The sequence below is a fragment of the Phacochoerus africanus genome, chromosome 10, assembly GCF_016906955.1.
Source record: "Phacochoerus africanus isolate WHEZ1 chromosome 10, ROS_Pafr_v1, whole genome shotgun sequence".
Classification (NCBI taxonomy): domain Eukaryota; kingdom Metazoa; phylum Chordata; class Mammalia; order Artiodactyla; family Suidae; genus Phacochoerus; species Phacochoerus africanus.
Genome location: NC_062553.1, coordinates 117,657,868 through 117,674,193, shown reverse-complemented (window position 1 = coordinate 117,674,193; position 16,326 = coordinate 117,657,868). Strand labels below are relative to the sequence as shown.

General features: G+C 34.8%; 1 protein-coding gene and 1 long non-coding RNA gene across 2 annotated transcripts in view; one reads left to right on the top strand and one right to left on the bottom strand.

The window, feature by feature from the left end:
• TACR3 (tachykinin receptor 3) overlaps positions 1–16,326 on the bottom strand; it is a 55,289-nt gene that overhangs the window by 15,150 nt on the left and 23,813 nt on the right. The window contains exon 3 of the mRNA XM_047799049.1: positions 14,626–14,776. Coding sequence (XP_047655005.1) covers positions 14,626–14,776 — 151 coding nt within the window. The remainder of the gene's footprint in view (positions 1–14,625; positions 14,777–16,326) is intronic.
• The window catches only part of LOC125137922 (uncharacterized), a 369,450-nt gene continuing 357,872 nt past the window's right edge, over positions 4,749–16,326 (top strand). The window contains exon 1 of the long non-coding RNA XR_007137537.1: positions 4,749–4,789. This is a non-coding gene — a long non-coding RNA (uncharacterized LOC125137922). The remainder of the gene's footprint in view (positions 4,790–16,326) is intronic.

Below are 16,326 nucleotides of genomic sequence, written 5' to 3'. Positions count from 1 at the left end.
AAAAGGACAGGACTTATTACAAAGATCTTTCTAGTATCAGAAACGTCAACTTATATAATTTGTAGTATATAGAGAGTACATATTATATATAGTATATATATATATATCCTTCTAAATCCTCGTATACATAGGATATATAGAGTACATATATAGAGAGTATATATAGAGTACATATTGTATATAGTATACATATATATCCTTCTACATCCTTGGTTGCCCCTGTACCGCACATGCTCAAGACAAGTATATTGAGAGGTGAACAACGGTTAAAAGCCTATACGAGTGAAGGGATTTTAGCAGATACTAAGGGAGACAGGGCTTAGAGTTGGAATCTCATCAAGCTAGAGTTTCAGTAAACAATTTTGATTTTCACAGAAGGTCTAGGACTCAGGAGTAAGCCCAGGATTAAGATATTAACCTTAAAACTAAGGAGAAAACTAAAATAGATTCACCCTAATGAAGTGAAAACCAAACCTCTGCAAATTTGAATGATTCATCAGTAATTTAATTACCTGCTAATAAAAAGTATAGCATTTTTCATTTGAAGATAATGGCATCTACAGTCCTAACATAATATCTCTCAATATCCAGTACACAATCAAAAACTATCATACATGCAAAATAATATAAAAATGTGATCCATAATCAAGAAAAAATAATGGGTTTTTCAATTAATAGGTGAGGAATTTAAATAACTTTGATAAATATGTTAAAGTATTTACAGAAACGGATGTAATAAGTTAAAAGGTCTAAAATTTTAGGAGATATTTGGAAACTGTAAAACCAAAAATTTCCTATGGAAATCTTAAAACAATCTTGAAATCAGTATAAAGCACTAGATGTTCTGGCTATGTAAACACTTGATATTAAGTACTTGATAATATTTGATACATTTTGTCAGTGTCTCATCGCTTTCCAAAATTACGTACTTCCAATAAGACATTTCCTTTGTTTCTGTTTCTACTAGAAGAGAAAAATATTTGTTTAGAACCATTAAATTTACAAAATTATTGAAGTTTTGAGTTCACATTAATCGCTGCTATTTCTGGCCAGAGTCTATTCTTGCTAGCAACTCATAAAACATAAGAATTGGTGTACAATGTCTTATCAGAAATGAAAACCAGATTTGGAGAGCCCAAATGAGTTGTGTCTTTTAATATTTTATTTGAGTCGTAAATATTAGAAAATCATGAATCATTTAAATCGTAGTTTAATAAGACATGAGCAAAGAAACAAACTTTTATTCATTTTGAAATAATTTACCTATAAATAAGTGTAAACTTTCATACATAATAATAATTATTTTTAAAGTAAAGACTCACTTGAATAGAGGAATGAAGAATTTAATTAGCATCTATCCTCACTTTGAAAATAACTGTATTCATCAGGCATCTAGGAGAAATGGCAATTAAGAGAGAATATATATACCTCAAAATGCCATGGGGCTTGTAGGTAGAGAAAAAAAAATGAATGAAAAAAAAATGAAATATACTGAAAATTCAGTGTCTATGAATTTAGTTAAATTGAATTTTCACTGATTTTAAGTCTTCTTTCAAGGGCATTTGGTAACCAGAAAGAAAAATCTAAGAAAACAGATTCATTCCTTCATTTTATAAACATTATATAGTTCCTGAGTTACACTAGATATTCTGTAAATTATTGAATATTTAAAGATGAATATGACATGAACCCTGCCCTTTAGCTTTGTAAAGTTTGTTGGAAGAGATAGTTAAGCAAAGGGAAATTTCCTCTATAGTGTAAATTGCATGCTAGAGTTTGCCATGCAACATCATGGGAGCACATGGACAAACATTGAAAGTAGACTGGAGGTAGAGGTTTCAAAAAGGTTTCCTAGAGGAAGAAGTGCCTGTCATACTACTTGCGAGACAAATAGGAACTACCCAGGTGAGAGGAACAGAAAGAGGATGGGGGAGTGGAGAGAGAAGTCATAGAGGGAGTGGGGAGAGAAGTCACAGAAATAAAATATGCAAAGCTCACCCCTTATGCTAGTACTACAAATAGTTTGACTGACTTGGATATAGCAGGTAACATATGATATACTGATAAAGAAATTGAGAGAAATAGATGGAGGTGAGATTAGAGAGGGCCAGAGAAGCCAGTGAAGGATTTTTAAGGAGAGTATTAATAAATTCAGATTTTAGAGTGATAACTTTGAAGGCAGTGTAGAATTGATCTGAATCACATTTAATGGAGGCAGGAGGATCTTTAGTTGACAAGTATATTAATCTAGGCAAGAAATTATGTAGGTCTAACAAAAGTAGAGCAGGGGCTTGGGAAAAAAATATGTATTTGAGTGTTCTTAGAGTTAATTTGAAGGACTTTGACTGAATTTCAGTTAAGGAAAGAGATGTTATAGATTATTTCTAATATTTTTTGTCTGGCCACTCTATGGATATTAGTAACATTCTATGAAACGGGAAGAAGACTTTCAAAGAATCAACAAAGATGATTATTTCATTTTGATAAGCTTATTTTGAAATGTCTTTTAAACATAGGGCTGGGGCTAGAGATGGTCATAGAATTTTATCTGGAGCTCAGAACAGAAGTCTAAATATTGGAATAATGTTAATGTCAATTTGGAAGTAATTTTCAAAGATGTTGATGTCCTGGGAGTGGATGAAATATCCAAAGAAGACTCTATATGAAAGCTATAAAACATGAAGAATGGGCTTCTGAGGTGAAGAGTGGCATTTAAGTGGTTGAGGAAAGAAAGTCAGAAAAGGGTACTGAAGAAGGGTGGGTGGCCTGAGGAGAGAAAGAAGGCAAATTTCATACATAGAAGGAGAGACTTCTCAAGTGGGAGTCATCAAAAGGTATCTATTGTGTCAGTCAGGTCAGGGATTGAATATATCCAGTGAATTTAGCAACAAAGAAGGAAAAGGTAACTTTGGCAAGAGTAGTTCCTGCAGAATGGTGTGTTGGAAGCCACCAAACATTAGCCAGAGGAGTAGAAGATTGCTAAGCAAGAGAAGAGACCAGATGTAAACAACACAAGATAGAAGAGATGTGAGTGGTTATATTTTGAGGGAGAATCATAGTGGAGTGAAATCATGGCTCAGAAGAGAGATGGTTTAACTCATGGATGACTACTCTAGAGAAGGTAGTGCCCAGGATCTAGAACACAGGTAAGGTGCGGATAAAGAATACGAGAAGCCAGTGACCAAAGGAGGGTGGCGGCAGCCTGATAAGCATGCAGACAGTGAGCCTAGTCAGCAATCTGTGGCCACTTGAACTCCCAATCCCACACTGAAGTGAATGCAAACGTAATACTGCAGAAGAACTGTGTTGCTGTGAAGATGTGGAGCTCAGTTATAAGGAGCAATCAGAAGAGACCAATGTCAAGGTGATTAGGGAAGGGTATTCAGCAGCTTTAAGAATCACACTTCCAAAAATAAAGTGCATATAAGCTTTTTAATCAAAATGAATTGTAGGGCAAAATAATCGATGGGAATGTTGTGAGCTCATTTGCTAGATCTATCTGCTCTCAAATTGAAGTATAACTACAACTCTCTTGGATAAAAGATTCAAAATGAATAGATTCATTCTTTCTCCTGATACTTAAAATTAATATAAATAAAGCTATAAGCTTTTCCCAGCTCTACTATTATAACATGTTACTTTAATTGGATGAAAAAGATGGTTGTGTGCAAAGCAACCCATTTCAGAGAAATGAGAATCTGATCTGTCTTGTTAAATCACCCAAAGACAGAGATTCTGACTTTTCTCTACAATTTTTAAAAAACTGTGAACAAATTTATGTGCTGGAAAACAGTCCTTTTTGCTTATGACTTTTTTTTTTGGTTTTTTAGCATAGAATGCAACAGAGCAGCCATTGATATGCCTTATCTGTATTAAGAAATAAGATCATTATAGCAAAATGCTCCTGAACTATGGCTCCCATCTCAGGCTATGAGACTTGAGGAAAGTATGGGTAAACACTTTACCTTTGAGTCATTTGCTCAAACTGCCTAAATTCTCAAATGTCTTATGGGAAGAAGCTAAGAAAGCAATAGTAAAGGAATGGTAAGGTATAGGGTCTCCCATTCTTTGTATTACAGGTGATCCTTAAGTAAATGTTAAGTTGACTTATTTATTTATTGCCTCAGGCACTGGAGTTTGTGCTTACTGTTCTGAATTCCTTTTACTCCTCCACGTAGTAAAAATACGTGGCCTGGTAATGAAATATTCCAGGAGATGCTTCATGAAATCTTATGTCTAGAAGATAAACTGTAATGTTCCGGGTATTGTAATGATGGAGACCTGGCTTGTTTTTTCAGTCAAGTGATGAAAAAGTATCTTCTAGTTCTCCATGAAGCTAAAACACTCTCTGTTGTTCAAGCTGGATTAATTATGGTAAACAAGCCTGTGGTCATCAGTCATTAGTTTTCAATCTCCAGTGAGGTCCTGTGTATGAAGGGAACGATCACTTAACACTTGATCTTCTGCTTTTTCATCTGCATGAGTAGCATTTGAAGTGCTTGTTGTTTATTCTAATTAATACTGGAGTTTCCCTTTGGTGTGTAACGAGTATTCTCTCCATCGTTTTCAGTTCTTTTAGGATGCTCTTTTCCTTTACAGTTTTAATATGTGAAACATGTTTATGTTCCTTTGAAGTGTCAGTGGAAATCATTCTCATCTGGGCTTAGATGGCTGTGGCAAAATGCTTTAGAAATCCCTATTTCAGAGATTTGTATAATTTGTATTTCAGATCATGTTGGAGAAAAAATGAGGAAGGAATTATCTGAAGATAATACCTGAGAATCCAAAGGTAAGAAGTATTCAAAATGTAATTTCACCTGTTCTAAGTATTTCCAAATAAAAACCAATTAAAGATAGATTTGGGAGAAATACAGATGATTTGAAAAATCCTTGTGTTTGGGAATATGCTCAGTGACGTACAGAGAATCATACTCTTTTTTGGATCTACTACTTAAAGTAGTAGAGGAAAGTCTCTGAAATCTTTTCAGAAATGAAATAAAAATGAAAACAGTAGCAGAAAGACATCTGAAAAAGATTGGAGCAAGCAATTAGAATCACATGCATAACGGGTTCACATGCAAGCTGGTGTGGCAGAAATAGAAAACGACATTAGTTTTCTCTTTATAATCTTCTCCTGACTTGAAGGAGGGTGAAGTTGAGTATCTGGGGAGTATTCTGTTTGCTGAGAAGGGTAATGGATGTAGATAGGGGTTGCAAGTTTGGAATTATTTGAATCATAGGAACTGTGATTCAGTAGTTTGCATTGTAAGAACAGTGCTAAATTTGTCTTGAAAAATTATGGCTGAATGGTCTGAGGCAGAGAAACTGGTCAAGTAGAGTTTGCAAGAAGGAAAGATGAAGGGGGAGAAGGAAAGGGAGAAGGGGATGAAGAGGAAGAGACACATGTAATTACCTGGGAGCTGACTTGAGAAGAAATGCTAAGGGGTTTTATGTTCTGAGAGTCAAATTCCCCCTTTGGAGTAGTGTACAAAATCCTCAGTAAAGTTTACATTTGTCATTCAGAACACATGAAAAAAAAGGCGATATACATGAAGTTAGTTCAAATATGGGTATATGAAGTAAATAATGGTAAAGGAAAATAGGAGGTTACCAGGAACTAGCTATTATTCCAAAATCAAAGGAGTAAGAATCACTTACGTAGCACTATGTGGAGGTTAGACACAGAGAGGTGTCATTCTAGGCACTTTAAAAGACTGCATGGTTTCTTATTGCAATGATTATGTAAAGATGGAATGGAAAAACAATTTGAAAAGGAACTGTCTCCTCTAAGGAAGGAATGAAGAAAAAATAGTAGAGGAGAAAAAGCAAATAGAAGGGCTGTCAAAAGCAAAATGCCTTAATATGTATATGTATTACTGATTCATTTTGCTGTTCACCTGAAATTAACACAATTTCATAAGTCAACTTATATCCTAATAATTTTTTTTTAAAAAAGCAACTGGGGATGAGATAAAGGAGTAAAATCTTCAAGTCAAACAAACAGAAAAACAGTTTCATCAATTACTTTCTGCTTAAGGATAAGCTTGCTAGAAATGGAGAAGAGTGCTACTCTAATTCCTCATTAAAGAGAATTCTCTCTTGCCAAGGAAGCGGTATCTTCATAGCACAGCAGAAATCTTCCTTAGTACCAGAAAGCCCTTGACTATAGCAAACTTCATGTCCTAGCTGCTGTCAACCAAAGGAACACTAAGAAAAAAATGTATTTCATGTATTCTTTGGGTTTCAGAAAGGATTTTTGTTTTTAAGAATAGATTTATAGCTGTTGTTAGCAGCTGAGGGCCTGGAGCAGAACAGAAGGCTCATGGAAATAATGGCTAGGCTAGTAAAGCTGTTAGGGAGATGTGCATCACGTAAGCCTACGAGTATTTCCCCTGCCGTCCACCATTCTGTTAACTGAATCTCTGTATTCCAAAGGTCCATGGTAGCTCACTTAACTATGAATTTAAATGAAATTATTTCTTCCTTCAGTTGAATCATTAGAAAAATTACCAGGTGGCTTCTTGAGATCATTGTCTTACACTTTAGGTTAATTGTATTTATTCTATTTTTTGGAACACAGATTTCCATAAGTTGGTTATTTTTCCAACAAAGTGGGTCTTTTGAAATAGAAACTAGAGAAAATCTGAAAACATGAGTCAGTATCCATCAGTGTATCACTATGCAAATCAAAACCACAGTGAGATTTCACCTCACACCTCTGAATGGTTATTACGAAAAAGTCAATCAATCTATCACTATGCTGAATAAACAAGTGTAAAGCCATCTCTTGCTAGCAAAGAAGCTAAAAGACTATATATTAATATTAACACAAGCTGTGTGAAGATGATGCAAAATGATGCAAAGATAGAAGACAAGTCGTATTCACTTTCTTTTATTTTCTTTTTTTTCTTCTTTTCAGAGTCACACCTGCTGCATATGTAAGTTCCCAGGCTAGGGGTCGAATCAGAGCTATAGCTGTCGGCTACAGCCCTGGCAATGCGGGATCCAAGCCATGTCTGTGACCTACACCACAGCTCACAGAAATTCTGGATCCACTGAGCAAGGCAGGGATCGAACCCACATCCTCATGGATACTAGTTGGTTTCGTAACCTGCTAGTCACAACAGGAACTCCTACTTTCTTACTTTTGAGAGCACAAAATTACCTGTGGCAACCATCAGTTAGCAACTTGTCTTTTTCAAATGATATTTTATTAATCTGTTATTAACTATTTTCTTCTAATAAAGAGGAACAATGTTATCAATGAATTTTTCAGTGTTATTTGAGAATATTTTCTTTTAACTAAATTAGAAATAGTAAAAGGTAGAAATAGTGAAATAAATATAAATAGAAACTGGCACATCTGGCAAAAAGATTTTTCTCTACTCCTTGACGTGTGCTTCAGGAGGTTGAGGGTATGGAGGTTGGGAAGAAAAAGCTGGAGAAATGAGGAATTTGTGCTCACCTGTATTCCCAGTATGTGGTGTACCAGTATTCACAATTATTGCATCATTCAGAGGGCGTGAAATAATGTTCTTATGAAAATTTCTAATTAGGGCACAAAATACCCTATGATCATAGGTTAAAGAATATGAACTTGTGCTAATGGATTACAGAAATATGAAACATTTCCTGCAGTAATAACAACAGTTGTCATCATCATCAGAATAAGTGTTCCGGAGTTCCCGTCGTGGCACAGTGGTTAACGAATCTGACTAGGAACCATGAGGTTGCGGGTTCGGTCCCTGCCCTTGCTCAGTGGGTTAACGATCCGGCGTTGCCGGGAGCTGTGGTGTAGGTTGCAGATGTGGCTCGGATCCCGCGTTGTTGTGGCTCTGGCGTAGGCTGGGGGCTACAGCTTCGATTCGACCCTAGCCTGGGAACCTCCATATGCCGCGGGAGCGGCCCAAAGAAATAGCAAAAAGACAAAAAAAAAAAAAAAGAATAAGTGTTCCCTCTGCTGGAACATACCTCCAGCTGCACACAGAGAGAGTATTCCAACTTGCTGTGTTTTCCTTAAGAGAATTTATCTTTTTCATCCAAAATTGCTGTATTTTCTCACAGACTCCACATTTCTTGCCAGTAATGTCCTAATTCCCTCTGCACTTAAGTCTCTTAGATAGAATTTTTCTATTTCCTTTCCCTCAGTCTTTTTTTTTGTGTGTATTTATGATTTTTATTTTTTCCATTATAGTTGGCTTATTTTTTTATTATTTTATGATTTTTATTTTTTTTCAGTTTAGCTGGTTTACAGTGTTCTGTCAGTTTTCTACTGTAGAGCATGGTGGCAACTCCACGTTGCTTCCCTCAGTCTTTGTGTCACCAAACTCTGGTGATTATTTTTAAAAGTTTTCACACTGATCCCTTTCTATTACACCATTACCTTCTCTAGCTTCAACTTTTCCACTTATGTATCTCTAAAGTAAAAAAAAAAACTGTTCCTATTTATCCCAGACCATTATTGTGAAGTAAAATAAAATAATGTTTAGACTGTGTGCTATAAAAGCTTATAGAATTGGAGTGCCCATGTGGCTCAGTGGGTTAAGAATCTGACTTCAGTGGCTCATGTTGCTTTAGAGGTGGGGGTTTGATCCCTGGCCTGGCACAGGGGCTTAAAATATCCAGTGTTGCTGCAGCTGTGTTGGTCGCAGCTGTGGCTTAGATTCAATCCCTGGTCCGGGAACTTCCATCTATTGTGGGTGTGGCCATTAAATTTAGAAAAAAAGTGGTCATAGAATTGGGAAAAGTTTTCCTTATGGTTTCTGAGCTAGTTTTGGACTCCATTTTTGCACCCTTGCCTTGTCATCTGGTGCACGTATAAAATATATTATGCATATTTACTATGCATACATATATAAATATTTATATACATAAGGGACATGGAAGTATTATGTGAAAACAACATGACATTGCACTGTAAATGGATACTCTATGTATTAATGCTTCCTGTGATTTTCCTTCCTGTTTTCTGGCCCTCTAGTACTCCTTTGAAAAACTTACCTAGGCATAGATGAAAGCATGTATTTTTTCTTTCCTCCAATTAAATAGAGTTAGGGTAGGACAAGAAGGAGATGGATGGGTGGCTGAACCTGGAGAGAAAAATGCTTAGAGACAAAAGTCTTACAAATTAGAAGAAGAATAATTTTATTTTCGAATGGAGGGGGCTCCATGCTGAACTGACCTTAAATTTAAATGTGGGTCTTCCAATTCCAGTCCCTGGACAATAAATTACTTGCAGACAACAGTATAATGCAACCAGTAGGTGACTGGTTACTTGCATGGGGTCAAAGGTATGAGGGTAAACTTTGGCTCTATCTAAAATCAGCTGCACAGAACCCATTAGAAAATTTCTTATGAGCTTGGCCCACTAATATTTTTGACCTGAAATATCCTCGTTCATAGCATTTTAAAAGTTTTAAATAAAATCACTTGTGCACAATGCCTGGTCTACATTAGATGTTAAATAAATAATGGATGAATCTTCAGTCTTGGATATTTACAGTTGGAGGAGAACTCAGAGGTAATCTAGTTCAGTCTTCTCATTTTACAAATAAGATATGAGCCCAGAGAAAAGTGATGATTCAAACAAAATAGTACTGAAATATAACACCAGGTTTGGCAACCAGTTCTCCTTCCATGGAATTACAAAGCCTGGCATTTCTTTTGTTTTGTATCGTATCTATCACTCTCCATCCTAGTTCTCCCTCTCTCTCTCTCTCTGGCACACAAAAAAACATTGTGCTCATTTAGCTTTACAAACCTAGATTTTCTCCAAATATAAGAAACAATTACGGGAGTTCCCACTGTGGCTCAGCGGGTTAAGGACCCAATATTGTCTTTGTGAGGATGAGGGTTCGATCCCTGGCCTTGCTCAATGGGTTAATGATCCATCATTGCCACAAGCCATGGCACAAGTTGCAGATGTGGCTTGGATCTGGTATTGCTATGGCTGTGGCATAGGCCACAGGTGCAGCTCCAATTCAACCCCATTCCTGAGAACTTCCATATGCTTCAGGTGCAGCCATTGAAAGACAAAAAAAAAAAAAAAAAAGGAAAAACAATTGCATTTATATCTGTCTACTGATATTTGGTAGTGGCAGAGTAATTACTGTGGAGTTTGTTGTAGTTGCAGCAAGACCATTAATATCAACATTCCTTAGGGTGTTACAGGAGAATTTGTTAAGGGAGATTTAGAGTGTTAAAAACTCATCTGAACTAAAAACAAAAAACACAACATATTGAGCTGAATTATAATTTTTAACAATCAAAAACAGATTTTAGTGTGAATCTTTGCTTATGTAAAATAGATGCCTCCTCATTTGAGTACTTGTACGCAGTCCCAGTTTACTGTTAAAATGTTTTCTAAGAATTAATTTTTATGTTGACTGGTGGTACTAAAAATAAATTTTAAGTTGACTACTGGTACTGGAAAATAACTTTTCCTTAAAAAAACAATGTTATATATTTTGGTTAGTTTAACCCACATATTCTTTTAACTTGGAATATGTCAACAAATATTGCAATAATATTATTAAATTGTACTACTGGTTATTAAACAAATAGAAAACTAGGGAAAGAATTACTTTATCTTATTTACGACCACTGCACCTTGAGCAAAGCATGGAAATGATCAGTAAAATATAGAAGGTAAGAATATACTCTAGAATTAGGTTTTCTGGGTTCAAATCTTGACTCTATCATTCAATAGACTAGGCAGTTACTTAACCCATCTAATGACTGTTTCTTCATCTGCCAAAGGAAAACTAACAATAGTGCCTTTATCATGTGGTTGTCAGCATTCAAATGGCTAATCTATTTAAAGTACCTAAATCAAGTGCCTGGCATGTAACAAGCACAATAAATGCTAGTTGCTTTTATAGAGCTATTGCAAGTGTTATTCATTTTACCAGTGATCATGATTAGGTTTATTTTTGTCTTAAGAATAGATGAAAGTAAGTGCAGATTAGAATTGCATATTTATGAGCATTAGGTACCAGATACTTTAATACATACATTATCTTTATTTGCCCTTATCAAAAAAATCCAGAAAAAATAATATTTCAATATTTTATAAATGAGAAAATGGGCAGAAGATTGGCTAAGGGTGGCTGACAGTTCTTTTCCATTCAATGTAATGGAAAGAATAGCCGTTTTGCATTCTACAGGCCTGAATGGATGCCACTTGCCCTATTACCAGATATATGTGTTTAGACACCTTTCACCTTCTCAGAGCTTCAGTTTCCTGATTTATTAAAATGGAAGAATTAATAGCCCTACCTCCTGGGCATATTCTGAAGGTTCACACAGTCAATGTATGAGAACGCATATTGTGTAATACAAATAATATTCAGACATAAAGTACCATTCTGAAAGCTGGCCCTTTGAGCTAATTCTCTCAAAGGACTCAACTCTAAAAACGTTTGTCCAGGGTTCACGTCCAAGTTCTGTCACTTAGTAATTTTGTACATTTGAGACTCAGTTTCATTTTTCTGTAAAATGGAAAAATTCTAGAAGTTATTTACAAACTGTGACTCACTGTAAAATGTTGGTCAATATTATGTTTAAAAAGAAAAAAGGCCTATTTTATATTCGACCTCTTTACTTTTCTACCACATGGCGCTTTCCGATCTCCACAACACTAGCAAATATATTCACAGTGTGGTGCCTAAAGTACCGTTTACTGAGTACCGTTCTATTTGCCAGGTACCTTTTAAAGTATTTAGCATGTACTTAAACAAAATGATTTTATGGAATTTTATATATAAAAGTAAACAAGTAAGAATAGCTAAGAAAATTCTGGGGAAAAAAGGAATAGGAGTTCCCTGGTGGCTCAATGAGTTAAATTCTAATGTTGTCACTCCTGTTTCTCTGGTTATGGTTATGGTACTGGTTCAGTCCCTGGCCTGGAACTTTGGCATGCCATGGGCTTGGCCAAAAAAAAAAAAAGAGAAGAAGAAATATGGATGGCAAGCTTCCCTGTCAGATATTAAACTACATTCTAAAGCTTGGTTAATTAACCATTGTGGTGATAATGCATGAACAGCCAGATAGAACAGCATGTAGACTAAGTCTCAAACACATTGGAGAATTTAGAATATGATAACTGTGACATTTTAAGTTAATGTTGAAAAAGAGGAATTACTCATTAAATGGTCATAGGTATAGTAGGAAATCACCTAGAAAATAAAACTGGGATCTCATCCCACAACTTACAAAAATAAACTTCAGGTAGGTCTAAGGTGTAAATAGAAAACACGTTATGAAACTACTGGAAGAGCTTGATTCAATCTAATCTATCCACATAAAGAGCGATTTTTAAAATTGATAATTGATACTATTCTCACATGCAAGCCCATGTTCTGAAGTATTGAGAATTGTAAGATAGTGGTCTATTTTCATTCTTTTGCATGTAGTTATCCAGTTTTTCCCAATACTATTTATTGGAGGTACTGTCCTTTATATATTCTTGGCTCTTTTGCTGTAAATTAGTTGGCCATTTATGTGTGGGTTTATTTCTGGGCTCGCTATTCTGTTTCATTGATCAATGTATTTGTTTTTATGCCAATACCATACTATAATTATGTCAAATTATATTATAGCTTCATAACAACAATTTAAAATTGAGAAGTGTGGTTCCTTCAGCATTGTTTTACTTTTCTCAAGAGTTCTTTGGCTCCTTAGGTTTTTTTGTGATTTCATATAAATTTTGGGATTATTTGCCTTATCTCTGTGAAAAATGCTATTAGAATATTGATAGGAATTGCACTGAATCGATAGATTGCTTTGGATAGTAAAAACATTTTAATAATATTAATTCTTCCAGTACATGAGCACAAAACATCTTTCTGTTTGTGTCTTTTTTAGTTTCTTTCATCATGGTATTATAGTTTTCAGTGGAGAGGTCTTTCACCTCCTTGGTTAAGTTTATTCCTAGATATTTAATTCTTTTTGATGCAATCGTAAATGGTATTCTTTCCTAATTTCTCTTTCTAATAGTTAGCTATTAGTGTATAGAAATGGGATAGATTTTTGTATGTTGGTGTTGTAATACCTGTTATAGATTTTATATGCAAAGTTTAATTTTCCTTTTAGAAATCCATGATGCATGAACCTGATTGCAGTCTTCCCTGCACCCACAATTACTGAATGAGAAATATTAGTGGATAATCCATCTAGAAATCTTTTCAAGTGATTGCCAAGCACTCAAGGGCTGCATATATTTCCTCCTAAAGTGCTATCCTTTCTTATCTTTTTCAAAGGGGGGAAAAAAAAAACTTCCACTTTTTAAGTACTACCAGCAAAACAGAAAGGAACATACAGAAGCTTTTCTAGTATTTTCGAAATAATTCCTATCCACTGCCACTGATAAAGAGCAGGGAGAAAATTTAATCAAAGCAAATAGGATTTTCAGTCAATGCAAACTCAGGTATAGGAGTTATTCCTGACTGCAGGTTGTATCCCAGGTAGAATAGAAATTAGAGAGTGGGACCAAAGAAATTAGTTGTCTTTACATGTCACTGTTTCAGTTAGAAATATTTTATGGGAGTTCCCATTATGGCTCAGAGATTAAGCCTTGCCTTGCTCAGTGGGTTAAGGATCCAGCTTTGCTGTGAGCTGTGGTGTAGGTTGCAGACATGGCTCAGATCCAGTGTTGCTGTGGTGTGGTGTAGGCCTGAAGCTACAGCTCCAATTTGACCCCTAGCCTGGGAACCTCCATATGCCATGGGTGTGGCCCTAAAAAAAATTTCATCCGTATCTGTCATAAATTTTAGGTGTTTTTTTAACTTTGATTTTAGTTCCTTTCCTTTAAGACAATGAGGCTTTAAAATGCCCAACTGGATAAATATTTATCATGTCCTGATGGGTTAAAATATTTATATAATTTCATAAATAAAAAAAGCAGATATGTTCTAATGATGTCCATCAGCCAAAGTACAAATTTTTCTGAAAATATCTGTACGAAAAATACTTTAGGCCATTCTGGAAACTGATTTTATCCTTAATGTAACTTACCTTAAGTATAAATCTTGATAAAATCTTACAGCTATCTTAAATACAGATTCTTGATTAATTAAAATAAGTAAAATGAGAATCAGAATTAAATGATCTGGAAATGAGTTCTACATTCAGTTTTAAACTGCATTTGATTTTAATCAGATTTTTTAAAGAAAGAATAATATTTATTTGCAATATAAACAAAATCCTGTTTCTGGTTCAGGATGTATATCTATATCTAATCAAATCTATCTGTCTGTCTGTCTGTCTGCTTATCTATCTATCCATCCATCCATCCATCCATCCATCCATCCATCCATCCATCCGTCTATCTATCTATCTATCTATCTATCTATCTATCTATCTATCTATCTATCTATCTATCTATCTGCATGTAGGGTCACAAATTTTCCTTCATAAGATAATAAAGCAAAAATAAAAAGTCTTTCTGTAAGGAAGTGACTGTGCTTTAAAATTGTTGAAGTGTTTTTTAAGGGAAGTGTCCATGTAGTTGAAAGAACTACTCCAACTTTGTAGAAGTACTTCCACCTACAATGGTTGGAAGCTTAGAGAAGATGAAAAACGTGCCATAATTTACACAAGTGCTGAGTAAATTACATGAAACAGTACCTTTCTTTTAGCCTTTAGCTGCTCATGGTACTTGTCACAGGTGTCCCCTGGGATCTCCGCTCCCCACAGAGTGATTCCAACGATGGTGTATGTGATACCCATGACAAGCAATGGGAAACAGTACACCAGTATAATAACAATAATATGGTAACTGTAAGAAGTAAGAAAAACAAATACTGAAGAGCATATTAGAATGAAATAGTAAGACTTTGAATATGTTCTATTTTAAATTATAATTGAATACATGCCAAAGATTATTTCCACATTTTCTCCAAGTCTTCATTTTACAAAGCCATCAAAATATTGTACTATTGTCACCTATAACCATCCAGATGCTACCAGGTGATCTTTGTCAATCTATGTTTCAAATGAAATATATATGAAAATTATAGCTGAACTGCAGTGCTCTTTTAAACTACACATGTTTCCTCTGACCTAGAAGTTATTCAAGTCAAATGCCTTTCCTCTGCTTGGTAACTGCCGAGCTAACCTAATTAAATATATAATTAAGAGGAAAAGAGATAGGAGAGAATAAACTGATCAACTGACATATTTTCTCCTGTGTAAAACTATTCTGTATTTCTTGCAACATCAGTCATGTTTGAAATAAATTGTTTCTCATATTTGAAATAAGTTATTTTGCATTCATTGAAAAAATGTAAACAGATACTCTGAGTCACATTGGATCAACAAGCTATTTGACTGTGATTTTGGAAATCAGGTAAAGACATTTGCAGGTGTTCTCATGTTGCTCAGTTGGTTAAGAATCCTGCATTGTCCCTACAATGGCTCAGGTTGCTGCTGTTGCATAGGTTCAGTCCCTGCCCTGGGAAGTTCTATATGAACATTGACATGAATTTTTCGAAAATCATGTGGCATTTGATTGCATCATTATTGGTAAATAACATATGGATGTATTAGTCATACCAAAATCATGATACTATAAATTATCAACTTTAATGCTGGAATTTCATAGCTTTCAATCAAAATTATAAGGATGTGATTAGGGAGGAATAAGAAGGGCAACCAATAACATAATAGCCAAATTAGAGTTTGTATTAACTTGTGTGGCTTCCACTGTCTTAGGAAGGCTTTAAAGTAATTAAAGAGTTTGCTATGCTGTCTTCTCAATCTCTGTTTTTTTTTGTAAAGTGACTCTTAAAACTCTTTGCTATCTTATACCTGGTAGCTTTTAAAGTATTAATTTAAGTTAGAGGGAAATTGAGTCAGTGAACAAATAATTTTATTATGATTAATTTTATTTTGTTATTATACAACTAAGATGTATTAATAATACGTAATGGATAGCATGTAGTCCTCAGTTTAATACCTGCTGCCTGCTTTTCCTTCAATAAATACTTACTAATGTTTTTCCTTAAAAGTCTGGACTCTCAGTAGAGCCGTTTGATTAAATGGCTCTTTCAAAGATGACTGTTACAGTAGCATAATTTATTATTTTTAAAGGAAAAAACATATCACTAAATATAATCTTATTGAAATAAAATTTAAATAGAATAAAAATTGCAAACAATTGCACAATTATGTTTAATTTTTTTTATTTGCTTTTCTTAAGGTAGGTCTGAACAGTGAATACCAAATTCTATCATACATCATTCCCATTTCCTTTCAAATCTAGTGCTTAAGTTTCTTTAATGCTAAAACAAAGGAACACAACCAAGAACCCACCAAGACTTCCCTCCC